General features: G+C 44.2%; 2 protein-coding genes across 2 annotated transcripts in view; one reads left to right on the plus strand and one right to left on the minus strand.

The window, feature by feature from the left end:
• Positions 1-5262: 5262 nt before the first annotated feature.
• On the minus strand, positions 5263-11521 carry LOC138930724 (protein SSX1-like). The gene is made up of 7 exons (XM_070291187.1): positions 11456-11521; positions 10892-11006; positions 10444-10539; positions 8888-8937; positions 7007-7247; positions 5823-5924; positions 5263-5363 (listed from the first exon to the last, which is right to left on the minus strand). The coding sequence occupies exons 1-6, from the start codon at positions 11519-11521 to the stop codon at positions 5827-5829; spliced, it is 666 nt and encodes a 221-aa protein (XP_070147288.1). The 3' UTR covers positions 5263-5363; positions 5823-5826.
• A 2044-nt stretch (positions 11522-13565) lies between these two features.
• ZNF630 (zinc finger protein 630) overlaps positions 13566-27781 on the plus strand; it is a 29634-nt gene continuing 15418 nt past the window's right edge. The window contains 3 exon segments of the mRNA XM_070291188.1: positions 13566-13578; positions 15319-15591; positions 24727-24899. Of these exon segments, the coding sequence (XP_070147289.1) occupies positions 13566-13578; positions 15319-15591; positions 24727-24899 (459 nt within the window).

Raw genomic sequence — 27781 nt, forward strand, 5'->3', positions numbered from 1 at the left:
TCCCATTGAGAACCACTGGGTTAGGCAGTTCTCCTGCACCATACTCTCTTTTATGATGCCATACCCTCCTTGTAGTTGACTTTAGAATGCTCACAAATATCCTATGCTTCCTTAGGACTGCACACTTTCACCCCTTTGAGGGTCAGAGTTGGCCATTGGCCATTTGATGAGCCGGTTCTCTTTTCTCTCTGCTGGGCCACCCACGGGGCTACTCTGTGTCCTCGAGATCTAGCATGAGCGTGTTGATAATGTGCAGAGGAGCCCCAGTCTACCTGCGGTGGGCGTGCAGCATCAGTGAGAAATAAACTCTGATTCTCATTTGTTTATAACCCAATCTACCCTGAGCTGGCATCTCTCTCCACCAAAAAGAGAGAGCCTGAGCTGGCATCTCTCTCCATCTGTGGTGAAATAGAAAAAATTTATATTGGCCTCTGCCCTTGGTTCCTGGGACAGAGCTCCAAAACCAGGGTAATTTCCTATGTGATAAGAGCACTAACAGCATCTTTTGTTCTAATGAGGCAACTCTGAGTAGGGTCCTTGTCACCAGAAAGACCAAGCTATGATTAGAAGCTTGGCGTTTTCAGCCCCAACCCCCATCCTCCAGAGAAGGGAGAGAGCTGGAAAATGAGTTAATATTTGATCATGCTTACATGAGGAAGCCTCCATAAAATCCCATTAGCGTGGAGTTCCGGGAGCTTCCGTGTGGGTGAACACATCCATGCTGAGAGAGTGGGCACCCCAAATGCTGCAGAAACACAAGCTGTTGTGCCCTGAATCCTTCCAGAACTTACCCCAGGTTTCTCTACTTCTGGCTGTTCATCTGTATCCTTTATCTTGTCCTTTATTATATAATCAACCAGTAAATGTAGGTAAGTGCTTCCCTGAGTTCTGTGACCTATTCTAGCAAATGACTGAATTGGAGAAGGGGGTCATGGGAACCTCTGGTTTATAGCTGGCTGGTCAGAAGTACAGGTGACAACCTGGGACTATGAACTGGCATCTGAGGTGGAAGGGACAGTCTTGCGGGACTGAGCTCTTAACTTGTCTGCACAAACTCCTGTTAGTGTCAAGATTGAATGGGATTGTAGGACACCCAGCCGATGACGCCGAGAATTTCTTTGGTGTGAGGAAAAAACCCACACATCCCAGAAGTGCTGTGAGTGTGGTAGTAGCGTGAGAGTGAAAAAGAGACATAAGCGTGTTTTCCCCAGACATCTGGATGGCCCACCCCTACCCAGGTCAAGCCTGGGCCAAGCCTGGGAGCAGGAAGCCTCTAGGTTACACCTTCCAGGGGACCCTGGCTCAGAGGGGCATCATGAGGTTTCCTTGAACCTTCCCTGCAGAACTCAAAGCAGCAAGTCACCTGTTGGACACACACTGGGATCCTGCAGAAGGACTTTCCAAACTGCAGGTTGCGATTCACGGCCAACAGAATATTTTAAGGATTCTGAAAAGAATTGCGCAGTTTAAACGAATTAGAATGAAACAACATAGCACATCACAAACAGAATAGAAAATATTGGTGAATATCACACATATAAGGGTCAGTATTGTTCTGTGAAGCCTGTGCTTTAGAGTCACTTGTAAAATGTGTTCTTTACTGTGGGTCTTGGTGAATAAAGCTCAGAACTGTTTTCTTGTGATCGATGTACACACGTCCTTGCATTTTCCCGATTCTTTACTAGGAATAGGGTTCATTGTTTTTGCCCACTCTGTGACTTGTGGGATCTTAGTTCCCTGAACAGGGATTGAACTCAGGACCTTGGCAGTGAAAGCACAGAGTCGTAACCAATGGACTGCCAGGGAATTCCCAGAATTTTGCTTTATAAGGAATCTTAAAACTTACTGAAAGAGAAACAAGAAAGCCCCGAAGTTAAAACAAGAAAGAAAGAAAGTCATTATGGACGCTCATCAGAAGAGCACATGCATCCACACTGGACCCCAGGCTTGATTCGGGGTGCACTTGGGGCCACATACTGGCTGACTTCTGGCATCAGGCAAAACCATAGTCTCCCTGCATCTCAAAAATGTGATTTGTCAGATGGAGGAGGAGTGGGGAGGAGGAAGAGAAGGAGGCAAAGGAAGGAGGGAAGGAGCTGTATCTACTCAGGGAACCTAAGGGGAAATGCTCGTCATGACTCGAGTGCTTTCAAGCCACCCTTCCCTGCACCTGTCTCCTCTGCTGGGAAATTCAGCTGGTTCATCCAATCTTCTTCAGGAGAAAGGAAAACCAAATCTTTCTGTATCTCTTGTGGATGTCCTCTTCTGTATTTGCATGGACAATAAGGTACACGATGTTCATTAGCAGATTATTAAATTTGAGTAATGAAGAATGAAACTAGGGTAAAATAGAATTTATTTCTTCTTACAGCAAAGGCCAAGGTATCCAACCACCTGCAGAATCCTGCTCCAGGACTGGGGGCTGGGGTACAGCATTTGTCAAAATAAAAGCTAGCAAGTTTGCCTGAGGCACAGGTAGAGTGACCTCACTGACCTGGGCAGCACCCACGTCTCCCTGCAGCATCAGGAAGGGTGTGCTGACAGTGTGTGTGCTGACCCCCCGAGGCTGTGATAACCCACACTTGGCCCTGGGTCTCCCTTGCCTCCCTGCCAGACCCTCTTCCACCCGCCCTGTGTATCTCTGTCCTACCTGCCCCCACTAGCACCAGGTCTGCCTCTCCCTCTGGGCATGCTCTGTCTCTAGGGTTCCTTGTCCACATCCTCTACCCTAGATTTGAGGCAGAACTCAGCGCTCATTCAAGTCTCTCCACCCCCCAAATATGTACCTATCTTCCTTAGTGTCTCTGAAGTCACAGTGAGTTCCAAGCTCAGCTCTCCCTGCATGTGCCAGCTGGAGGAACATGTGCCAGCTGCATGACGCGGGAGGTCTGTTGGTGTCTCTGTCTCTCATTACCTCTCTCTAGCTATATGTAACATTTACAGTATCATAATGATGATAGTGTCTATCTGTGCACAGAGGTTGATTGTGGAGATAAGTGGGAAAATCCATACAAGATGCTTAGTACCACCCCAGGCACTTTGCAAGCGGTAAGATGAAGGCTAATTGTACTTCCTGTGGTTAGTATGGAAGGTGGGCTGACAGGGGGAGACCCCAAGGGACCACACCTCTTTCCTTCTTGCAGACATTGTTCCTGGCCTGGGATGCAGACTCCTGGGCCTGGGACTTGTCTCACACAAAGGTATGACCTTGAATGACAAGACATTGTTATTCTTGGAGGAGTAGGTGGGGACTCAGGTAAACCGGGAGGCCCTCGCCATGCAGCCACTGCAGGGAGGGTCATCCCTGTGAGGAAGAGTGTGTCTCAGAACATGCTGGTCAGAGAGGGTTTATGCGGGTGTCCACATCTGTCCATACCCCCAGCCATGCCTCCTTTCCCGTCTGTCTGTCATGGTCTGTGCCACCTCTCGGGTCTAGAGCTCCTCAGTCTCCTAGGACAAGCTCCTTTTATGCAGGGTCCCCCACCCCCAAGGTCTTTAGGAGACCAGACCCAGGCCTAGCCCCAGGGCTGCCGTGTGGACAGCAATCCTGTGACCCTGAAGCTGTCATAGAGTGTTTGTAGGAGAGGGTAGACCCAAATCTGGCCCAGCAACCATGGCTCCAACCTGGAGTTACAGGGACCAGTCAGAGTCCAGGAGCCCATCCTCTGCTGATTAATGGTTTCTCCCATCTTTGATCCGAATCTGTTGGGGTGAGGGGGACTGGTCCAGAGGTGGGATGAAGGCAGGGGTAGGGGAGATGGTAGCTTCAGCAGGAGTGGAGACCTTCCAAGGCTGGATGAGAGCCAGGAGGCCAAGGCAATGGGCAGTGGATGGTCAAAATGGTGCAACACTGCCGCCATCTGGGGCTGGTGTTTCATGTCCCATGCAAGTCACCTTGGATTTCCCTTAGTAGCTTTAACGTCCCCCAACACACACAATGATTTGCTCTAAAATAGACTCTTCTCTTCCCTTCCCCAGAACTGACTGTTCCAGCTCTGTGGGCTGCGGTGGTCCATCTGGGAGAGGACTGTCCCATTCTTAACACTTGACCCCCATCCCAGCTCCCAAGCCCTTGGACCTGAGATGGGCAATTTCCTGCCTCTGTCCAGTGGACTTTTCCATCTTTTGCTCCCTTGAATCAGGGCTAAGTGAACTCTTCCATTCCTGTTCACCATGGGCCCTACCCTGGACCTCTTCTTCCCTATTCTTCCGTGTTCCCCAGTTGACAGTTTCATCTCTGTCTTCTCCCACACACTTTCAAATGGACTGTCCCAGCCCCATGACCCTGAAGATCTTAGAGAGAGCAACAGCTAAGGTGTCCAACCACCTGCAAAATCCTGCTCCAGTACAGGGCAGGTACAGCATCCATCAAAATAAAAACTAGCAACAACCCCCACTAGACTGGCACCTCCACGTGGGCAGGGACTGTTGTTCATCTCGTCCCTGAAGTCTCTCCAGGACCTAGAATGGCACTCAGTACACAGTAGAGACTCATTAGGTGTTGGATGAATGAACACTTTGACACAACAATTCCATTTCTAGGAACATGTGCTAAAGAAACACTGATACAGGTGCACAGGGCTGTGTGCACAAGAGTGGGAAGAGCAAACAACTGGGAAAAACGTGTAAATGTTTATTGTCAGTGACCGATGCTGAGTGAATGAATAATGGAGGTTTGGAGCACCTGCTGAACAGGAAACAGAGTGAGACAGACTTGCTCAGGACATGCTGCTCATGGGGAAAAGCAGGTGAGAGATGCTCATATTGGTACCCTGAATATGTGTGTAAATACAGAGTAAAACGTTTGCAATAAAACACACAGAACTGCCCTCAGTAGTTACATCTGGAGAGGGGGAGGTTAGTGCTGTTTTGCACAGAATATCTGACAATATTTGTTTATTTTTAAGGCAGCAGCATGGATGTGTGTGCATGCTAAGTCACTTCAGTTGTGTCCAACTTTGTGTGATCCTATGAATTATAGCCTGCCAGACTCCTCTGTCCATAAGATTTTCTAGCAAGAATGCTGGAGTGGGTTGCCAATGCCCTCCTCCAGGGGATTGCCCTGACCCAGGCATCAAACCTGCGTCTCATGCCTCCTGCATTGGCAGGCAGGTTCTTTACCACTAGCACCACCTGGGAAGCCCTAGAGGCATGGATACATAGACAGAAACACATGTCAGGTATATGTCTTGCTCATTAACACAACTTTAATAACTAATAATGCTTGGCACATAGTAAGAAAAATCATGTTTAACTGTTGTGAACTCTTTCTTTCAGATGCTAGGAATTCACAGCCATGCCCACGTTCATGAACAGCCACCAAGTTCTGCTTCTTATCTTGGGCACTTGTCACATCCCTGAGGCTGAGGCAAGGAAAGAGAAGGAAAATAAGTGACAACGAGCTCCCACTGACTGATAAATTACTATTCAGCTCCTCATTTTGAACTGCATGGCCCCTGTGCACTCCGATTCCATCCTGCCTTGTGGTCTATGTGCACCTCTCATTGGTCCTTAAGACCAACCTTGTGTTCAGGCTGCAGCGACTCTGTCAACTGTCCAGTGAGGTTTTCGGCTAGAGGAAGGTGTGGCCTACAGGCTAGAAGCTGACCTGGGGTTTGGGAGCCCACAGCATCCTGGGGAGGGAAGATCTCTGGATATACAGAGCAGGAGGTAGAAAAAGCATGGGAATCCTTCTCATTTAGCCTCAGAGCTGCACCCCTAAGGGACTGGGAGAACGGAACAAGTGACAAGATGGGATACAACTAACAGAAGAGAACAGTGCCTTTTGCGGGGATGTGGGGATGGAGAGAAAGGTCACTTACAGAGTTAGTCCTCTTCCTCGGGATCACTGATCTCTTCATAGGCCACCGGTTTCCTTTTTCGCAGTCTGTTGGCCCAAACATTAACCGTCTTTTTCTTGGATCCTGGAGAAGAGTTGGTAAATGGGGGTTGGGTGGGTTAGGGAATATCGAGTCCTGTTTTGTCAGAGAAGGAGATGCCTCCTCCCTTCCCAAGTGGCCACAGGTCTTCTACACAGTCTGTTTTGCACACTTTCTGGCTCAAAGAGGCTGAGAGGTTAAACCCACACCAATACACACCAAAAAATACACACCCAACGGCAGTTAGAGTTTTAGCTTCTGGCTCCTTTCATCGTCAGGTTTAGATTCCCAGTAAGTAAGTTTAGATTACTTACCACATTTATTCCGACTTTCTTCCACTCAGCAGATATATTAAGGGCATATTGTATGTCAGGCATTGAGCTGAGGGTGGGGATAGAACTCTGAGTAAGACGTGTTCCCAAGTTATCACAGATGGAATGACCTGAGTTCCCCCACCAGGGATTGAACCCATGCTCCATGCAGAGTAGGTGCAGTCTTAACCACTGGACTGCCAGGGAAGTCCCCTGAATTGAACACCTTTTTTTTTTAGTTTTTCTTTTTTTTTAAAATAAATTTATTTATTTTAATTGGAGGTTAATTACTTTACAATATTGTATTGGTTTTGCCATACATCAACATGAACCCGCCACAGGTATACACGTTCCCCATCCTGAACCCCCCTCCGTCCTCCCTCCCCGTACCATCCCTCTGGGTCGTCTCAGTGCACCAGCTCCAAGCATCCAGTATCATGCATTGAACCTGGACTGGCGATTCATTTCATATATGATATTATACATGTTTCAATGTCATTCTCCCAATGAATTGAACACCTCTGAACAGCCTGTGAACTCGGATTCTTTATTCCCATTTTATGGACTAGGAATCTGGAGCTCAGAGAATTTGAAAGGCTTGCCCCCAATTACATGGCTTTCATATCGATGACAACTCAGATCTGTGATTCTGTAAGTTAGCTTTAAAAAAAAAAAACTGGCCATGCCAAGTGGTTTGTGGGATCTTAGTTCCTTGATCAGGGATCAAACCCAGGCCCCAGCAGTGAGGACCCTGGAAGTCAACTCAAATGTTTCAGCTGGGGCTGAGCAAGCTCTCAGCCCAGCCTGGCCCTAGGCCTGTCCAGGATCCATCTCCCATGACTAACCCATTCACTTGAACATGGCCAGGGAAGACAGAGGACTTGTTCCCAAACAAGTAAGAAAAGTTGTTTCTCTTACCTGATGTTTTCTTACTCTGCTGAGCAGAGATACTTGCTTTTGTCTGGGAGCGCAGCTGTCTCTGAACCTGCTCTGGGCCTGATGTTCCTGGTACTATCTTTGAACGTTTTTTTCCCTTTACAGGCTTCTTGGACATCACCTTCTTAACGTGAAAGTCACATACAATCAGTATCCATTTCTCAAGTGCTTTTAGAGCTTACAAAGTGTTTTCTTGTGCAGTACCTTAATTAACGTTCTCAACAAGTCTGGGGGATCATTATATTACCTGTACCTCAATTACAAAGAATCTAGGAAGTTAGAAGGAAATGGAATGGTCTAAATGAAGGGTGTTTCCACGATTAGAACACTTGTTTTCATGCTTTTTCCAGACTGACACCCTCACCAAGAGAAATCTCCAAGTGAGCAGGAGTGTGGTACACGGAAGATTTGGAAAGTAGAGTATTCTAACAATCCATGAGGTCTGTGAAAATGAGGAGGGGCTTCTATAAAATCTAAGGGATTGAAGATAAGCTAGTTGACAGCTGCAGGGAGAGCAAATGGAATGATGTGCAGAGGGGACAAAACACTGCTGGCAAATGGTGTGGGAGAGATGAATACAGGGAAAGGAGAAGAGAGAATGGTTCACATAAATTCACGCAGACAGCCAAGAAAGTGGTGCCAGATGTGACATCCTGTCCTATCTCGGCAAGAACATTTCATGTAGAATTAGGTGAGGTGGCTCCTGTACCAATTCTACTTGTGTCAAGGTGTGTCACTGACCACCGATCTTAAAGCTAACCTTCATTCAGCTCTTGTTTATAAAACTGTGAACTGTAAAACAAGCTAAGTAAAAGAACTTTCTAAGGCTATAAATGCAGTTTAAATGTGATAATAATAAAAACAAACACTTTTATGATCCCTCTTTGAATTCTCTCTTCAACCGTGTCCACACTGGTACTGGTAGCCGAACCACCAGATCCCTTTACCCTCTAAACTATAGTTTAATCTGCAATTGCAGAAGAACTCATTCAATAAACCTCTAACAGTCTTTCTGGGCTGGAACTGGGGCTTCAGGGATGCCTCAGCGGCAGACAAGGTCCCTAAGGAGCTCACAGAAGAGAGGGGCTGACAGTTCAAGTGATTCTCAAGCAACACGAAAGGGGCCCTGTTGTGAGAGTGGGTGTCTAAACAGAAGTGTCAGCAGCATCTGCAAAATTTAGGGGAAACGCCTGAGCTTCAGAAACGTGAAACAGCCTACAAATTTGGAAATGGTTTGGGGCTTTGGATTAGACTACTACCACTGCCACTGCTGGGCTTCCCTGGTGGCTCAGATGGTAAAGAATCTGCCTGCAATGCAGGAGACCCAGGTTTGATCCCTGGGTCAGTAAGATCCTCTGGAGAAAAGAACAGCCACTGTGGTCTCAAGCAGATTATTTAACATCTCTGTACCACAGTATCTGCATTATTACGAGTAGTAGTATTTAATAATACTAATACTAACCTCATTATTATTTGGGGATAATAATAGCAGGAACATCAGAGAGGTTTTAAGGGCTAAATACACTAATCCATGTGAACTGCCTAAAATAGTATCTGTCATCACTAAGAAATCAAGGAAGTAACAGCTATCACAATTGTTGTTAATTATTATTTAGCTCTTGGTACTACATCAGGAATTGTATTAAAGAGATCAGGAAAGGGAGGCAGTGTGGGCCAGGCTACTTTCCCACTGTTATCCCAATATTCACATCTCCAGAGACATAAACAGTCTCTGGTCCTTCAGATTTGGGCGGCACTCACCTTCTGGCGTTTTCTCCCTTGCATGTTGGAAGTCCCTTCAGCAGGTTCATCTAAAAGGAGGTGACAAGTCAGAAATTTATTTTTGTTGTTGGTAAATATTCTCAAACTGCAGAGACTCTTGTAGTATCAGGAATTTCTGCAGCAGAGGGTGACAAGTCCACTCATTATCAAAGAGTTACTCTGAGACCAGCCTCTGAATAACAACAATTTCGGTATTTATTTGCAGCATCAATTCAGAATTTTTCTTCTGATGGTTTATAAAATGCAAACTAAACCCCATCACTGCCTTATCCTATCCTATTATGTATTTCTTATTTTTTCCCAAAGAAGTAAATTGATTGGTCTTTAGCCAAAAATCACTCTATACTTAAAATGGTGAATTTCACAGTATGTCAGTTACACCTTAATGAAACTGTTAAGTGTGAAATGAACCATGGATGATTTACTTCAGTGGTTATGGAATGTTTCCAGTATAAGGATACCTCTTTAATATCAAAAGCTCTGTAGGTACTCAAGCACTGGCTTTTTAGCCCTCTTATAGTAATTTTGGGAGCTTGTGGAAACGGCTCTGTTAAACTAGAGAGTCAAACAAAGGGCTACTGGAGACATTTTGAACATTTTCACCCTGTCTTCTCACAACTGTGTTGTCAGAACAAAAGAGCAAATGAACACATCCCATCCCCTTTTTAAGTGAGTACATACACTGCTCAGATGCACAAAGATTTCTAGAATCTGTCACTTTTTTAAACCTTACATTGCCTCTGCTCATTGACCAGTAGGAAAGGTTAATGTGTGGAAGATTACTCTCTTAAACTCTCTTCCAAACTCAACACATAGAAGCAGGTTCGATTAGGAGTGAAACAACTATTTGGTTTTGATAAAACACAAGCAAACAGCCATATGTCATTACATAATATGTTAATCACTTTCTTAAGATAGTTATCCAATACCTATGCACTATTATTTTGGAAGATTTGGGTGGATTTACACTTCATTTCTTTTTTTGGATTTACACTTTAAGTTTCCCTTAATTGTCCTGTGATTCATTAATGGTGCTTAGCAAGAACTAACTCCTTTAAAAAAGAAATGTTTCAAACATGCACAAAATTATGGACAATTATATCTGAAATGTGCATCTACCCTTGGGTCTAGCTGGATTTCAACATTATCTCACAACTACTTCAGATTGCTCTGAGCTCTTTATTCAAAATATAACAAAACACTATGAACAAGTCACAGCTGAAGCCATCTGTGTGGCCCTCACTGATCCCTACCCTCCTTCCTTTTCCACTTCTTCACTCCAGAGTTTGATGGGTTTTATTCTCATTCACGTTTTTATACATTTACCAAATATTTTCTAACCACAAAAATATATATATTCTTGTTTGGCATGTTTTAGGATTACATATGAATGGCCTCTGACTGTGCTTAACCTTCTGCATTCAATTTTTTTTCACTTAACCATGATGCTTTTGAGGGAACAAAGTCCTGAGAATCTTTCTCCATCTGGAACCCAGCATAAATGGGCTTCAGGAGACTCATTTCTTGTCACTTACCCTTTTCCCTGGGGTTCTTAATTTTAGAATCACAACGCTTGGATTCTGTGGCTCCATTTTTAGGACACATGAAAGCTGGTGGGGTACACTTGAGACCTAGAATGATGCAAAATATTTGTTTCTTAACAGACAACCTGAGAGGAGGGGGAAATGCTAGGACACAGCACCAACAGTAAAGCTCCTCAGCTGGGCAGGGGGAATCTGAACCATAGCCAGTGAGAGAGAAATGCATAGAATCCAGGTCTGAGCATCTCTGTGGCCACTCTCAGTCCACAGCCCTGCACAGGACTTAAGAGAGCAGAAGGCTTGAAACCTGCCCTGGGGTTTCTTCACACAGAAAAGGACAAATGTGGGACATTTGGCATAGCCTAAGAAGAATAAACTATGGCTGGCAACGAGGAATCGTCATTTATTCCCAGCCTTTTCTGGACCCAGAACTTCCTATTACCTAGTCTAGTCATGGTTTCATAGTTTCTCTTCAGATTCACATAGGTGACTTTCTCCGAGTATCCCAGACGTGCCCACTCTTTCTTAGAGAAGTATTTGGAAATATTCTTGAAACTCTAAAAAAGAAAGAAAAATAAATCCCAGCAATGACTCAGCCAAACATGCCCGACTTTCAGCCAGGAAGTCTCCCTTGGCTGCAGGGCCTCCATGTTAGATCTATAAAGTGGAGCTAATAATCCCTCTCTAGTCATGGCTAACAGAGAAAATGGGTAACATTGCCTAGGCTCTCGTCTGGCATGCAGTAGGTGCTTAATGCTGGTGGCATGCTCTTCTCTCACCTTCCAGAATAGATTGAGAACCATCCAATCCAGTGCAAGATCACAGATCTTGTACCCAAGGATACCAGGCAAGGACAAAACGAGGGTCAGAAGCTCTGGATCTCCCCCTGACATGCTGCTCCTTGTCCCCAGTGCCTCTGACCCTCCCCCAACCCCCAATGCCCAGATATCTAGTCACCATACATTGTCCCCTGGGCCATTCCTCTGCCCTCTCCAGATCAACTCACTTTGGATTTCTTCTCTAATTTCTTCCTATCTTCCCTGGGGGTTTCGTAGAAGCTGCCACTGTTCATGGTGCTTATCTAGAAGGAACACAGCCTGGGTCTCTCCAGTCACAAGGCCAAAGGTTCTGTCAGGCGAGAAAGTGTTGAAGGAAGTCCACACTCAGTTAGTCACCTGTATTAAGGTTCTACTTTTCTCCATCCTTGGCTTATCTGTCCCTGAGCAAGGACATGAGGGTGGGGAAATAAGATGAGAACAGGAAGCTGGAGGTCTCTGAGAGAAGTAGTGATTAGGGATGACATGTTTTCTGTCGTGATCAAAGTAGCATTGAGTCTTTGAGGGAGGTTGGTTACTGTTGTTAGTAGCTTGCCTGGTTTGGCTTATTTTGAAGGAAAGATATCAGACACTTGTTGGGGAAGTAGTGAAGTGAATGTATAGTATTATTGAGGGGGGCTGTTTTGAGGCAAAGGAGGGGAGGGGAGGAAAGTCCCAGAGATCATATGGTATCTGTGATTGAAAGGTTTCAGTTTTCAGGCAGAGGGATGTGGGATTTTGCTCTGTTGAAAAGAAATGAAGATCACTAATATGAGTGAATTTAAAGTGTATTACTAGGCCTAAATCAATAAAATCAGAAATGAAGAAGACGTTACAACCAAGACCACATAAAAACAAAGGATTGTAAGAGATTACCTAGATATGGCATTTTTCACAGAACTAGAACAAGTAATTTTAAATTTTGTGTGGAAACCCAAAAGACCCCAAATAGCCAAAATAATCTTGAGAAACCAAGAACAGAGCTAGAGGTATCACACTCACAAACTAGTAGCTGAAGGTGTCTTCAGACTATACAACAAAGCTACAGTAATCAAAACAATATAGTACTGGCATAAAACCAGACACATAGATAGATGGAACAGATTATAAAGTCCAGAAACAAACCCATGCACATATGGTCAATTAATCAGTGACAAAGGAGGCAAAAATATATAAGGCAGAAAAGACAATTCTCTTCAATAAGTGGTCCTAGGAACATTGGAGAGCTGCATGCAAATAACGAAATTAGAGCATTTTCTTACACCATATAAAAAATAAATTCAAAATGGATTAAAGACCTAAAATAAGACCATAAAACTCCTAGAAGAAAACACAGACAGAACACTCTTTGACATATATTGTAGCAATATTTTTTGGACCTGTCTCTTACAGCAAACTAAACAAAAACAAAAAATGGTACCTAATTGAACTTGAAAGCTTTTGCACAGCAAAGGAAACCATTGACGAAACAAAAAGACAACCTACTGAAGGAGAGAAATATTTGCAAATGACATGACTGATAAAGGGTTAATTTCTAAATTATATAAATAGCTTGTAAGAATATTTAAAAAGCAAACAACCTTATTTAAAAATGGGCAGAATAACTGAAAAGGCATTTTTCTGAAGAAGACATGCAAACAGCCAAGTCAATGAAAAGATGCCCAATATTGCTAACCATCGTAGAAATGCAAATCAAAACCACAATGAGAGGGACTTCCCTGGTGGTCCAACAGCTAAGACTCCATGCGCCCAATGCAGGGGGCCTGGGTTCAGTTCCTAGTCAGGGAACTAGATCCCACATGCTGCAACTAAGAGTTCACATGCCTCAATTAAGAGTTCACATGCCACAACTAAGAGTACACATATGGCAACTAAAAAGATTTTGCATGCCTTAACTAAAGATTCTGCGTGTAGCAATGAAGATTGAAGATCCCATGTACCACAACTAAGACCCAGTGCAGCCAAATAAATAAATATTAAAAAAAACCCAACACTATGAGATATCGCCTCACACCTCCCAGAATGGCTATCATCAAAAAGACCACAAACCATAAACACTGGGGGAAGTGAAGTGAAGTCGCTTAGTCGTGCCCAACTCTTTGTGACCCCATGGACTGTAGCCTCCCAGGTTCCACCATCCATGGGGGTTTCCAGGCAAGGATACTGGAGTGGGTTGCCATTTCCTTCTCCAGGAGATCTTCCCGACCCAAGGATTGAACCCAGGCCTCCCACAGGGTAGGCATTGTAGGCAGACGCTTTACCATCTGAGCCACCTGGGAAAATCATCAACATTGGGGGAGGATGTGGAAAAAGGGTACTTTTGTATATTGTTGGTGGGAATGTAAATTGGTATAGTCACTGTGGAAAACAGTGTGAAGGTACATAAAAAAACTAAAAATAGAATTACAATAGACTCAGAAATTCCATTCCTGGGTATATATCCAAAATAAAACAAAAGGATTAATTTGAAAAGATACACACAGCCTAATATGCATGGCACCATTATTTTTACTAGCCAAGATATAGAAAGCAACTTAAGTATCTATTAACAGATAATGGACGAAGCTGTGGTGTATATATATATATATATATATATATATATATATATATATATATATATATATATATATGTGCATGTGTGTGAGTGATACACAAGGGAATACTACTCAGTCATAAGAAGAATAAAATTTTGTCATTTGCAACATGAGTGTATTACGCTAGTGAAATAAATCAGACAGAAGAGACATACCATATGTTATCACTTATACGCAGAATCTTAAACCAACAAAGAAATGAACATTAAAAAAGAAACAGATTCACAGATAAACAGAACAAACTAGTGTTTATCAGTGAGGAGAGAGAAGACAGGAGGGGAAAGATAGGGATAGGAGATTAAGAGATACAAACTGCTATGTATAAAATAAATAAGCACTAAGGACATACTGTACAATACAAAAAACAGTCATTATTTTGTAATAACATTAAAGGAAGTATAATCTATAAATGGGCTTCCCTGGTGGCTCAGAGGTTACAGTGTCTGCCTGCAATATGGGAGACCCAGGTTCGATCCCTGGGTCGGGAAGATCCCCTGGAGAAGAAAATGGCAACCCATTCCAGGATTCTTGCCTGGAGAATCCCATGGACAGAGAAGCCTGGTGGGCTACAGTCCATGGGGTCACAAAGAGTAGGACACGACTGAGCAACTTCACTCACTTAATCTATATATACATTTTTTTAATTTTTATTTTTACTTTATTTTACTTTACAATACTGTACTGGTTTTGCCATACACTGACATGAATCCAACACGGGTGTACATGCGTTCCCAAACATGAACCCCCCTCCCACCTTCACTTAATCTATATATACATTGAATCAATTTGTTGTATGTGTGAAATTAATGTATTGTAAATCAACTATATCTTGATTTTAAAAAGGCTATTAGTACCTTTTTGAAAATTATTAAAGTGAAGAGAGCTGGCATCTCTGACACTACAGGATCACCCATCATTCAGGCTGAGAATGTGGCATTGGGAGTTTCTCTCAGGAGGGGAGAGCTTTGGGAGTTTCTCTCGGGGAAGGGAGAGTCTGAGGCCAAGAACATTGATTCTTTATACCAGCTGCTGCTGCTGCTGAGTCGCTTCAGTCGTGTCCGACTCTGTGCGACCCCATAGATGGCAGCCCACCAGGCTCCCCCGTCCCTGGGATTCTCCAGGCAAGAACACTGGAGTGGGTTGCCATACCAGAGGAGGGAATAAAAGAGTCCCTTAGGCAACCTCTCTGGTTGGGAAAATATAGGGGCTTCTGGCTCATTTGTGAGTGTCTCGGACTGAGGGGAGTTTTGCTTCCCTCAGAGAGAGCAATTAGGGAGTCTCACAGACCGAAGATAATTTTAGTTTTATGTCTGCCTGACGGGGAATCACCCCAAAAGGCTTTAAGTCCTCTCTCAGTCGTAACGATTTTGAGGATGTTAGGAGGTACAGAAAATATTCAGTTGCTTGACTTATCAACAGTAGCTCCCCGTTTTTTTACTTGGTCCCCTTAACCTGTCTAGAGAGACCTCAGAGAGAGCTTACCTCAGAGGTGAAGCGGCGCCGAAGTGCCGCTCGACGTTGGGACGAAACCCCACACGAAGTTGGTACGAAATCCCATGTGACGTCGGGACGAAATCTCACGCGACGTCAAGACGAAATGCCATGTGACGTCGGGACGAAATCTCACGCGACATCGGGACGAAATCCCACAGTTCAACCGACCAAGGACAATCAACTGTCAGAACAGTTATCAAACTTGATCTGGCCAATCAGAGATCAGGAGAGTAGGCGGGGTAAGAGAGGCAAAAATGGGGTCACCTAACAGTCCACTCTGGAGAAGGCAATGGCACCCCGCTCCAGTACGCTTGCCTGGAAACTCCCATGGACGGAGGAGCCTGGTAGGCTGCAGTCCATGGGGTCGCTGAGAGTTGGACACGACTCAGTGACTTCACTTTCACTTTTCACTTTCGTGCATTCGAGAAGGAAATGGCCACCCACTCCAGTGTTCTTGCCTGGAGAATCCCAGGGATGGTGGAGCCTGGTGGGCTGCCATCTATGAGGTCGCACAGAGTCAGACACGACTGAAGCGACTTAGCAGCAGCAGCAACAGTCCACTCTCCAGGGACAGGAGTGCCTTTTCAAAGTGGGTGGAAACTTAGAAGTTTCCTGCTTGAAGCAGGATTGCCTCCCGCCAAAACTGGCCACTCCCAGTTACGTAGGTCCATTAGCACGCATGCTCAGATGTTGACCACTGCAGCTTCCATAGGTCCATTAGCACGCATGCTCAGATGATACCTTTCCATTCAGCTTACCTCTTTCTACCCTAGGCTGTGTGTTTGGTTTTCATAGATGGTACATCTAGCTTCTCTGGTAGCTCATATGGTGAAGAATCTTCCTGCAATGCAGGAGACCTGGGTTTGATCCCTGGGTCGGGAAGCTCCCCTGGAGAAGGGAATGGCAACCCATTCCAGTATTCTTGCCTGGAGAATCCCATGGACCGACCATGGGGTCACAAAGAGTCAGACACGACTGAGCAACTAACACTTTCATTTTGAAATGGTATATCCGAGGCAGGCTGCCATCTCAAATCCTTCCCATCAGTCTCCAACTTCCTTAGATATGGGGTCTTTCTGAGGGCATCATATGGCCTTTCTAATAACTCAAGAATTTTAAACTTAAAAAATCTTTTAAATATGTGCTTTCTCTGGAAGGTCCAATAACCAGAAACATGCTTTACCCAATACTAATATTTGCAACAGTAGTATTAAAAAGAAAATCCGTGTAATTAGGGCTTGCTCTGTCCCTCAGGGGGCTCAGAAGTCACTTTTTCTAGAAAGTCTTTCCTACACACCCCTCCCCCCAATAGGTCACCAATACCCTTTGGGCTTTCCATTACATCTCTGATCTAAGTTCCTCCTCCTTCTTAGGGCAAGGAGAACAGGGCAGTAACCCATGTGCTAAACACAAAGCCATTTATGTGCATCATCCCATTTAATTTTCATCCGCTTGAGTTAAGTACTGTTATCATTCCTTTTGTGCAGATGCTAAGACTGAGGTGCAGAGAGTTAAGCAACTTGGTTACATTATCAGTAGGTAGCAGGGCTGGAGTTCACCCCGAGTTGAATTGAGTCCAAAGCCTGTGCTTTTACTTACTGTTCTGTTGTTGAGTCCCTCAGTCAACAGTGTCTGACTCTTTGTGACCCCATGGACTGCAGCAAGCCAGGCTTCCCTGTCCCTCACCATCTCCCCGAGTGCACTCTGTTTGAGTCTGTGACGCCATCCAACCATCTCATCCTCTGTCATCCCCTTCTCCTCCTGTCTTCAATCTTTCCCAGCATCGGGATCTTGTCCACAGAGTCAACTCTTCGCATCAGGTGGCCAAAGTATTCTTTGCAGTGAATATTCAGAGTTGATTTCCTTTAGGATTGACTGGTTTGATCTCCTTGCTGTCCAAGGGACTCTAAGAGTCTTCTCCAGCACCAAAGTTTAAAAGCATCAATGGTTTGGCATTCAGCTCTCTTTATGGTCCAAATCTCACATCCATGTATGACTACTGGGAAAGCAATAGCTTTGACTAGATGGACCGTTGTCGGCAAAGTGATGTCTCTGCTTCTCAAAATGCTATCTAGGTTTGTCATAGCTTTTCTTCCAAGGAGTAAGCGTCTTTTAATTTCATGGCTACAGTCATGGTCCGCAGTGATTTTGGACCACAAGAAAATATAGTCTGTCACTGTTTCCATCCTCCCCCCCCCCCCCATCAGTTTGCTGTGAAGTGATGGGACTGGATGCCATGATCTTAGTTTTTTGAATGTTGAGTTTTAAGCCAGCTTTTTCACTCTCCTCTTTCACCCTCATTAAGAGGCTCTTTAGTTCCTCTTCACTTTCTGCCATGAGGGTGGTGTCATCTGCATATCTGAGGTTATTGATATTTCTCCCAGCAATCTTTACTCCAGCTTGAGCTTCATCCAGCCCAACATTTTGCATGACGTACTCTGCATATAAGTTAAATAAGCAAGGTGACTATATACAGCCTTGACATATGCCTCTCCCAATTTTGAAGTAGTCTGTTGTTTTCACGTCTGGTTCTAACTGTTGCTTATTGAGCTGCATACAGGTTTCTCAGGAAGTAGGTAAGGTGGCTTGGTATTCCAAAAATTTAAGAATTTTCCACAGTTTGTTGTGATCCACATAGTCAAAGGCTTTAGCGCGGTCAATGAAGTATTTCAACTTTTTATGGAATTCCCTTGTTTCCTCTATGATCCAACAGATGTTGATAATTTGATATCTAGTTCCTTTCTACCTCTTGTCTAACAGCATCTGGAGCCCATGTCTAAACCCTAATACAATCACAAACAGGGCCAGTGACATTGTATTTAAGCACCTGTTGTTGTCATATCTTGGGACCCCAGCAGGATCCAGACACTGTGCTAAGGTCACCAGTGTATCATTTACTTCCAGCCTTGAATGAAACAATTCACTGCATACCACCCCCAGAGATGTGACATCAACCACCTGGGAGGCAGCGAGGGATGAGGAAATCTCAGTATCTGCTCAGCCCTCTGCACCTCATGTTGCAGGGTTTTGTAATGAAGATTTTCTCTTTTTTGATAACAGTAACTTTTCTGCTTTTGCAAAACAAAATTTTTTAAGTTCCTCTTGTATAATTAACTAGATTTTATTTAGAGGATAATTGTAATTCATGTTTCTTAGAAAAAAATTTCTGTAGCCTTTTATTTCCTACTATTTTAGCAAGTACTCTAGAAATAATAATGAAATATTGGCCACACTAGCATCCAGGATTCTATTAAACTGAAATTAAATAAAATAATGAAACTGCTCAATCCTTAGACTGAATAAGCTCACAACCAAGAGCTCAGGTGAACCCTCCCATCCTTCAGCACATCCAGGGAATCCAGTAGTCAGGGATATTTGCAATCAAGACTTTTGAGACATTCACTGCAGAAGGGAGCTGGAGCATAGCATCACAGAGAACCCCTCTCCTGGGTCCAGCACTTTCACTCTGAGCTTGCACATGAGATAATGAATGAGATTTGTAATCCAAAGGGAGTGGGGATGGGAACTAAGAATGAGCAGGAAGCAGTATTTCTTTGAGTATAGCTTTTTGTGAAGCTTTGACTCTTAGAATCATACTCATGTTTCACAGACTCTAGGGGGAAAATAAGGAAAGTAAGAAAGTGGTTGCAAACTAAATACATTGAAATAAACTAGGGGACTTCCCTGACAGTCTGGTGGTTAAGACTCCATGCTCCCAATGTAGGAGGTGTGGGTTCGATCCCTGGTCAGGAGATTAAGATCCTACACTCTGCGGGGCAAAAAGAAAAACAAACAAACTCCTAGGATGACAGGGGAACCCCAAATGGGATACAAACAGAAATAATGGAACCTAACGGTGTATTGTGCTGTGTTAAGTTGCTTCAGTCGAGTCCAACTCTGTGTGACCCTATGGACAGTAGCCCATCAAGCTCCTCTGTCCATGGGGATTCTCCAGGCAAGAATACTGGAGTGGGTCGCCACGCTCTTCTCCAGGGGATCATATGACCCAGGGATCGAACCACATCTATTTTGTCTCCTGCATTGGCAAGTGGGTTCTTTACCACTAGCGCCACCTACAAATGAATAATAATACCACACTGAAGGGCATGGGGAAGAAAATAACTAACCTGAGTCGATTTGAGAAACAATATTTATTTTGACCAGATACAATAAGGCTCAAAGCAAAAAGAAATGTACACAAATGTAGTTTATGTAAATGTGTTTTTACATAGTGGTATCTTAGGAATTCTGAAAATACTTTACATAAAGATTTGAGCAAACAAATAGATCGTAGGTAACAAGAGTCATGTTTCTCATTGTCAGAGAAAGGCATTTCAAATGTGGGAAAAAGATAATCTACAATAAACACTGTGGGCTCGGATTGGAGTCAGAGATATCAGCATGAATCCAAGGGACAGTCTACAAAACAACTTGCCCAAGTTTGACAAAAATATCAATGTCATAAAAGATGAAGAAAGGCTAGGTTTAAAAAAGACTGAAAGATGTAACAAGTTAAATGCAACAAACGATCCTGGACTGCACCTGGGAACAGAATTTTTTTTTTTTTTTTTGCCAATGAGGGCATTATTGGGACTATTGGCACATTTTGAAAAAGATTTACAGATTAGATAATATTTCCAAATTGGTGTTAATTTCCTGGCCTTGAGTTTTACAGTGTGGTTATACAGAAAATAATGTCTGGCTTTTAAGGGAAAATACACTAGTATTTAGGGGCGTGCATGCTTCAGTGGTGTCTGACTCTTTGTGACTCTATGGACTGTAGCCTGCCAGGCTCCTCTGTCCATGGGATTCTCCAGGCAAGAATACTGGAGTGGGTTGCCATGCCTTCCTCCAGGGGATCTTCCTGATCCAGGGATCTAATGGATGGGTCACATCTCTTATGTCTCCTGCATTGGCAGGCAGGTTCTTTACCACTAGCACCACCGATGAAGCCTTATTGAGGGGCATTTATTTACAAATATTTCAGAAGTAAATATAATTACTGTTCTTACAACTTTTTCTGTAAGTTTGAAATTATTTCCAAATAAAAAGTTAAAATAATTGTAGATTATTGGACCTCACCTTTGACCCACTGGATCAGAAAATCTGGGTCTAGGGTTCAGGAATATGCAATGAAGGATGTTATTTACTGTGTCAAAAAATACTTTAAAAGGGCTTTGTTCTTAATTTCATAAAAGTTCTTAATTTCCAGGGGTTCTGTCATGCCTGGTTTCTCACATATTTGAGAGAACTCTTAAAGATGCACAAAGCTTTGTGTTAGTATGCTTGGGCTGCCATAACAAAATACCATAGAATGGGTGGCTCAAACAACAGAAATTTATTTTCTCACAATTCTGGGGGCCAGAAAGTCCACGGTCAAGGTTCTGGCAGGATTTGGCTTCTGCTGAGAGCTCTCCTCCTGGCTTGCAGATGGTTCCTCTCTTTGTCCTCACATGGTGTCTCACAGAGATCTCTGGTGACCCTGGCTCTTTTCTAGGGACACCAGTTCTATCAGATCAGGGCTCTACTCTTAGAGCCTCATTTAGCCTTGTTGTCGTTCAGTTGCTCAGTCGTGTCTGACTCTGTGACCCCCAGGACTGCCGCACGCCAGGCTTCCCTGTCCTTCACCATCTCCCAGAGCTTGCCCAAACTCATGCCCATTGAGTCGGTGATGCCATCCAACCATCTCGTCCTCTGTCGTCCCCTTCTCCTTCTGCCTTCTATCTTTCCCAGCATCAAGGTCTTTTCCAATGAGTCGGCTCTTTGCATCAGGTGGCCAAAGCATTGGAGATTCAGCTTCAGCATCAGTCCTTCCAATGAATATTCAGGGTTGATTTCCTTTAGGATGGACTGGTTTGATCTCCTTGCAGTCCAAGGGACTCTCTTTCTCTAACACCACAGTTCGAAAGCATCAATTCTTTGGCATTCGGCCTTCTTTATGGTCCAACTCTCACATCCATACATGACTACCTCCTGGAAAGGCCCTATCTCCAATACAGTCACCCAGGGTTTAGGCCTTCAACATATGAATTGGCAGGGGAGAGGGATTCAATTCAGTCCACAACTACCACTGCATAACACCACTGAAGTCAAGATATCGTTGTAGCTTTAATTAGGACCACACATAAGGTTTTGTGTCCTCTGTTGTCCACATTGAATCTGGGTCTTGGGTTACACTTCTACCGTCTATGTCCCTCAGATCTGAACCTTGAGCCTGGTCCTCTGTTAACTCTTCCAGTTTTACTGCCACTCAGGTCTGACTTGCACCTGGGTCTCTGCTAAATTTTCTCTCTACACAAGCTTCTGTTAATACTTCTGCCATCAATGAGCCACTTTTGGAGCATCTAACTTATGTTTCTGTTAAGTAACTATTCCATCATCAGTTCAGTCTGGCATGAAACCCAAACCCAAGTTCTCTTTTTATTTCTTCCTTCATCAATGCCTCTTCTCATCTGTGAATCAAATCCAAGTCTCTTAACACCATTAGTTCCCCTCTCTGATCTGTATATTAAACCCAGATAGCAGTTGTAGATTTTACCACCAATGGCCCTATTTTCTATCTGACTACCTGTTAAATCTTTAATCATCAGTGACCCTCAGGTTTAATCTCAAACTCAGGGCTCTGTTAAGTATTCTACCACTGTGCATATGTTGCTTCAGTCATGTCCGACTCCTTGCGACCCCATGGACATTAGCCTGCTAGGCTCCTCTGTCCATGGGATTCTCCAGGCAAGAATACTGGAAGGAGCTGCCATTTCCTTCTTCAGGGGATTCTACCACTAGTGTACCTATATTCTAGGCCTTAAACCTGGGTCTGTGTTAACCTATCCACACTCAATACTCCTGTGATCTTGGTCTAGAGTCTCTACTGAGGTTTCCACCATTTTCTTTGTCTGGTCTTGAACCTAAGCCTTTGAAACAATTCTGACATAACAGCCTGAGCCCTTCAGTGATGCCCATCTAGTTTGAATTCAAACCTGATCTACTACCAGTTGTCTCCCCCTGTGTCTCAATCAAATTTTCCACCACCATCGACCCTTTGGTTTGACCTCAAAATTAGGCATTATGGTAGACAGAATAATGGTCTCCCAAAGATGTGCATGTCCTAATCCTTGGCTTTGCTTTCTTACACGGGTGGAGCTAGTGGTAAAGAATCTGCCTGCAAATGCAGGAGACATAGGAGATGTGGGTTTGATCCCTCAGTCGTAAAGATCCCCCGGAGGAGGAAATGGCAACCCACTCCAGTATTCTTGCCTGGAGAATCCTATGGACAGAGAAGCCTGGCAGGCTATGGTCCATAGGGTTGGACATGACTGAAGTGACTGAGCACGCATGCAGATGTGATTAAGAATCTTGAGATGGGAAGATTATTGTGGATTATCCAGATGGGTCACAAGGCTCCTGATAACAGAGAGGGAGGAGTGGCAGAGTCAGAAAAAGAGGTGAGATGATAGAAACAGAAGGTCACAGTCAAAGGAAAATGTGAAGATGCTATACTGCTGGCTTTGAAGATGGGAGAAGGGGTCTTGAGGTAAGGAAGCTGGAAAAAGCCAGAAAATGGATTCTCCCTAGAGCCTCCAGAGGGAGTATAGCCCTGCTGACACCTTGATTTCAGCTCAGTAAAACCCATTTTGGACTTCTGACCTACAGAACTGTAAAGTAATAAACTTGTGTTGGTTTAAGCCATGTAGTCAAAGCTATGGTGTTAAGCCAACATAAGTTTGTAGTAATTTGTTACAGCAGCAATAGGAAAATAATATAGGCTCTTTGAAATGTTCCACCATTGATGCCCACCTGGTCAACACTCAAACCAGGTCCTTGCTAACTCTTCCGTCATCCATGACTGTTGGTGTGACCTCAAATCCCAGTCACCGTCAGCTATTCCACCAGCTATTCCACCATCACAATCCCTTTATATGTCCTCCAACCTGGGCCTCTGTTAATTTTTTTCAACCTGAATGAATCTCTGATTTTACCTTGAACTCAGGAATCTATTATCTATTCCACCATTAATGGGTTCTGATCTAGATGTAGGATCTAGGATGTTGAGGGTAGTTAACAGTCCCCTTGTGTCTACATATTACCCAAGGAGGTAATATATAGAGGTCTGTTCTTGGAGGTCTGTTCACTTTTTCACTATCAGGGCAATTTATGCATGAATCTTTTCTCAAGCCTGTTAACTCCCTATTGTTGCTCCCTGGGGTCTGTACAATGACTACAGGCCTCAGTTAAATCCTCCCCATCTGTGCTCCTTTGACGTGTACGGAAAATCAAGCATCTGCTAACTCTTCCATTGTTAGTGCCTCTTCTCCTATGTGCATTAACCCCAGCCCTCATTTAATGCTTCTGTCATAAGTGCTCATTACATGTAAGCTTAAAGTCAGTTCTTGCTTGACTCTTTCACCATCATTGCCCCTTTGGTATAGGCTGTGGGTCATTGTTAATTATACCACTATTAATGTTTCTCTGATACATCTCAAATTTGGGTTTCAGTTAACATTTCCAGTTCCAAAGCCTCTCTGGAAGGACTTTGGAACTGGGCCAACATTCCACTATCAGGGCCCTTCTGATTTGACTTTGAAAGCAAGGTTTTTGTTGTTTTCTCCACCCATACACCCTGTTAGAGGTCTTGAATCCTAGGACATTCTTAAATACTATACCACCAGTGTTAGTCACTCAGTTGTGTCTGACTCTTTGTGACTCCATGGACTGTAGCCCACTAAGCTCCTATGTCCATACGATTCTCCAGGCAAGAATACTGGAGTGAGTGGCCATTCCCTTCACCAGGAAGTCTTCCCACCCAGGGATTGAATCCAGGTCTCCTGCACTGCAGGCAGATTCTTTACCATCTGAGTCACCCCTTGGTGGCTTGCTTGCTTCCTTAAGCGCTCCTCAATATAGAACCTATGCCTTTCTCAACTATACAATCCCGCTGTTGGCCAACCTCAATCTAGCCCTTTGTTACATTTTCTAAAATCAATGCCCCTTAGCGTTTACCTTGAACCTCTGATTCTATTAAACTCTTTTGACTTTGATACGGACTGCAAAATGCTGCTTCTGCCCACTTTAAGTGATGCGGGCAGTTAAGTCCAGGCTGTGAGTGACAGGAGTGGGCGGGCCTCTCTGTGTTCGAAAGAGCCAATGGCAGACTGTGAGTGACAGGAGCGGGTGGACCCTGACCTGCGGAAGGAGCAATAGGACGCAGAAGGGCGATGACACTAGGCAAGGAGTGGTGTGCTGCGAGTGTACTCTAAGCACCTAAATGAATACAAACATTGTGTCAAAGCACTCTTCACTTTCTCCAGAGGCTCTAGAAAGGAGGCTTCTGCAGAGCATCTCTCAGGCCTTGATTCCACCATTTTTGTTACTGGCAGAGCTGGGCTCTGCAGCTGGTTCTGAGTGGACGGAAGATAAGATGATGCGCCATCCAGACCCACCAAGGAAGGCTAGAAGGGGAAGGGAGTTTCCAGGGATGTTGAGCCCATTTGTGCAAGCGGGGAGCCAAGCCTGGCTTGAGAAGATGTTGGGTCCTGATTGCAGAGCCAAGGTGAGGGGCCCAGCTGAGTGATAGGCATCTGTGTGGACAGCGAAGGGGTGTGTGGAAGGACTAATGAGGGGTCCTTTGGACTGAATGATGTGAACAACAGTGATAGGGGAGTCTGGAGGATCAGGCATAATGATGTGTGGGATATGTAATAGGGAGTTTAATGGGGATAAGTGATGGGAGATTTGTTAGGTGAAAATTGCTGTCTGTAGGGCGAAAGATCAGATAAGGCAATGGCACCCCACTCCAGTACTCTTGCGAGGAAAATCCCATGGATGGAGGAGCCTGGTTGGCTGCAGTCCATGGGGTCGCACAGAGTCAGACACGACTGAAACGACTCAGCAGCAGCAGCAGCAGTAGCAGTGTGAATGATGGGATTTCAAGGGGTGAGCAAAGGAGGTCTATAGGGTGAGTGAGAGGGACCTGAGATGAGTGATGGAGGGTCTGTTGGGAAGGTGATGGGGGATCTGTGAGGTGAGCAATAGGAGGTCTATAAGATGAGTGATGAGGTTCTATGGGGACAGGAATGGGAATGTGTAGGGATGTCATGTTGTGATTCTTTGGGATCCATTATGGGTGGCTCTTTTAGACCAGTAATACATCCATGAATAAACAAAAATCCCCGCCCTTGTGGTTTCAGCATTCCAGTGGAAGAGTCAGACACTGAGGTTTTGATTTATTTTCCCTGATGACTACCTTTTCATATATGCATTGATCACTTGGAGATCCTATTTTGTGAGGTGCCTAGTCAGATCTTTTGCTCATTTTTATTTTGCATCACTTGCTTTTTCCTTACTGGTTTGTAGGAGTTGGTTTCATATATTTGGATACCACTCTTTTACTTGTGATATGTGTTTTGCAACTATCTCCTTAATTTTTGGTTTCTCTTTTCCTTATGTGGCTTTGAATACCAAAGAGATTATTGCACTGTTAAGGACGTTCTAGGACCTGGAACAGATTTCCCAACCTGGGGATCTGGCAAAGGGACTTAGAACCCCCAGGGAATTTGACTCTAGAGGCCAGTGTGATTTGATTACAGAACTTCCACAGGGCTGGGTAAACAGACTCTTGGAGGGCACAAAGAAAACCTTGTGCACACCAGGAGCAGTTTCCCCACAAGAAACTGAGCCAGACTTGCCTGTGAGTGTCCAAGAGTCTCCAGCAAAGGCGAGGATCAACAGTGGCCTGCTGTGGGGTCAGGGGAGCTGAATAAAACAGTGGGTACATAAGTCCTTTTGAAGGAGGTTACCATTGCCATAGTTTGGCCTCAATCCAAACAACATGGAGGGAACACAGCTCCACCCATCAACAGAAAACTGGATTTAAGATTTACTGAGTATGGCCCTGCCCATCAGAACAAGACCCAGATTCCTCCAGTCAGTCTCTCCCGTCAGGAAGCTTTCACGAGCCTCTTATCCTTATCCATCAGAGGGCAGACAGACTGAAAACCACAATCACAGAAAACTAACCAAACTGGTCACATGAATTGCAGCCTTGTTTAACCCAATGAAGCAATGAGCCATGCCATGTAGGGCTACCCAGGATGGACGGGTCAGGATGGATGGTGGAGAGTTCTGACAAAACGTGGTCCACTGGAGAAGGGAATGGCAAGCCACTTCAGTATTCTTGCCTTGAGAACCCCATGAATAGTATGAAATGGCAAAAAGATAGGACACTGAAAGATGAACTCCCCAGGTCAGTAGGTGGCCAATATGCTACTGGAGACCAGTGGAGAAATAACTCCAGAAAGAATGAAGAGACGGAGCCAGTAGTGGATGTGACTGGTGATGGAAGTAAATTTCCATGCTGGAAAGAACAATATTGCATAGGAACCTGGAATGTTATGTCCATGGATCAAAATAAATTGGAAGTGGTCAAACAGGAGATGGCAAGAGTGAACATCGACATTTTAGGAATTCGTGAACTAAAATGGACTGGAATGGGCGAATTTAGTTCAGATGACCATAATATCTACTACCATGTGCAAGATTTCCTTAGAAGAAATGGAAAAAAGTGAAAGTGAAGTTGCTGAGTCATGTCTGACTCTTCGAGACCCCATGGCCTTCTCCATCCATGGGATTTTCCAGGCAAGAATACTGGAGTGGATTGCCATTTCCTTCTCCAGGAGATCTTCCTGACCCAGGGATTGAAGCCAGGTCTCCCGCATTGTAGGCAGATGCTTTACCGTCTGAGCCACCAGGGAAGATGAAATGGAGTAACTCTCATAGTCAACAAAAGAGTCTGAAATGCAGTACCGTGTGCAATCTCAAAAATGACAGAATGATCTCTGTTCATTTCCAAGGCAAACTATTCAATATCACAGTAATCCAAGTCTATGCTCCAACCACTGATGCTGAAGAAGCTGAAGTTGAATGGTTCTATGAAGACCTAATAAGACCTTCTAGAACTAACGCCAAAAAAAGATGTCTTTTCATCATAGGGGACTTGAATGCAAAAGTAGGAAGTCAAGAGATACCTGGAGTAACAGGCAAACTTGGCCTTGGAGTACAAAAGGAAGCAGGGGAAAAGCTAACAGAGTTTTGCCAAGCGAATGTGCTGGTCAGAGCAAACACCCTCTTACAACAACACAAGAGAAGATTCTACACATGGACATCACCAGATGGCCAGTACCAAAATCAGATTGATTTTTTTTTTTTAAAGATGGAGAAGCTCTATACAGTCCGCAATAACAAGACCAGGAGCCGACTTTGGCTTAGATCATGAACTCCTAATTTCAAAATTCTTTGATATATAATAGTAAGAATTATAATAAGAATATTCACAGCTACTGTGTGCCAGGCACCATTATAATAAATTCTAATGGGATTAACTCATCTAATATACCCAGAAATGCTTTGTGCTAGGTACTATTATTGTCCCCATTT

Source organism: Ovis canadensis, chromosome X (genome assembly GCF_042477335.2).
Source record: "Ovis canadensis isolate MfBH-ARS-UI-01 breed Bighorn chromosome X, ARS-UI_OviCan_v2, whole genome shotgun sequence".
Taxonomy (NCBI): Eukaryota; Metazoa; Chordata; class Mammalia; order Artiodactyla; family Bovidae; genus Ovis; species Ovis canadensis.

Excerpts from the sequence above, each read along its gene's own strand:
- LOC138930724 (XM_070291187.1), bottom strand. The coding sequence starts at position 11,521 with ATGAACAGTGGCAGCTTCTACGAAACCCCCAGGGAAGATAGGAAGAAA. Across the intron at positions 8,938-10,443 it reads TAAGAACCCCAGGGAAAAGG|ATGAACCTGCTGAAGGGACT; the intron begins GTAAGTGACAAG and ends ACCTCCTTTTAG. Across the intron at positions 5,925-7,006 it reads GGGAGATGGATCCTGGACAG|GATCCAAGAAAAAGACGGTT; the intron begins GCCTAGGGCCAG and ends ACTCTTCTCCAG.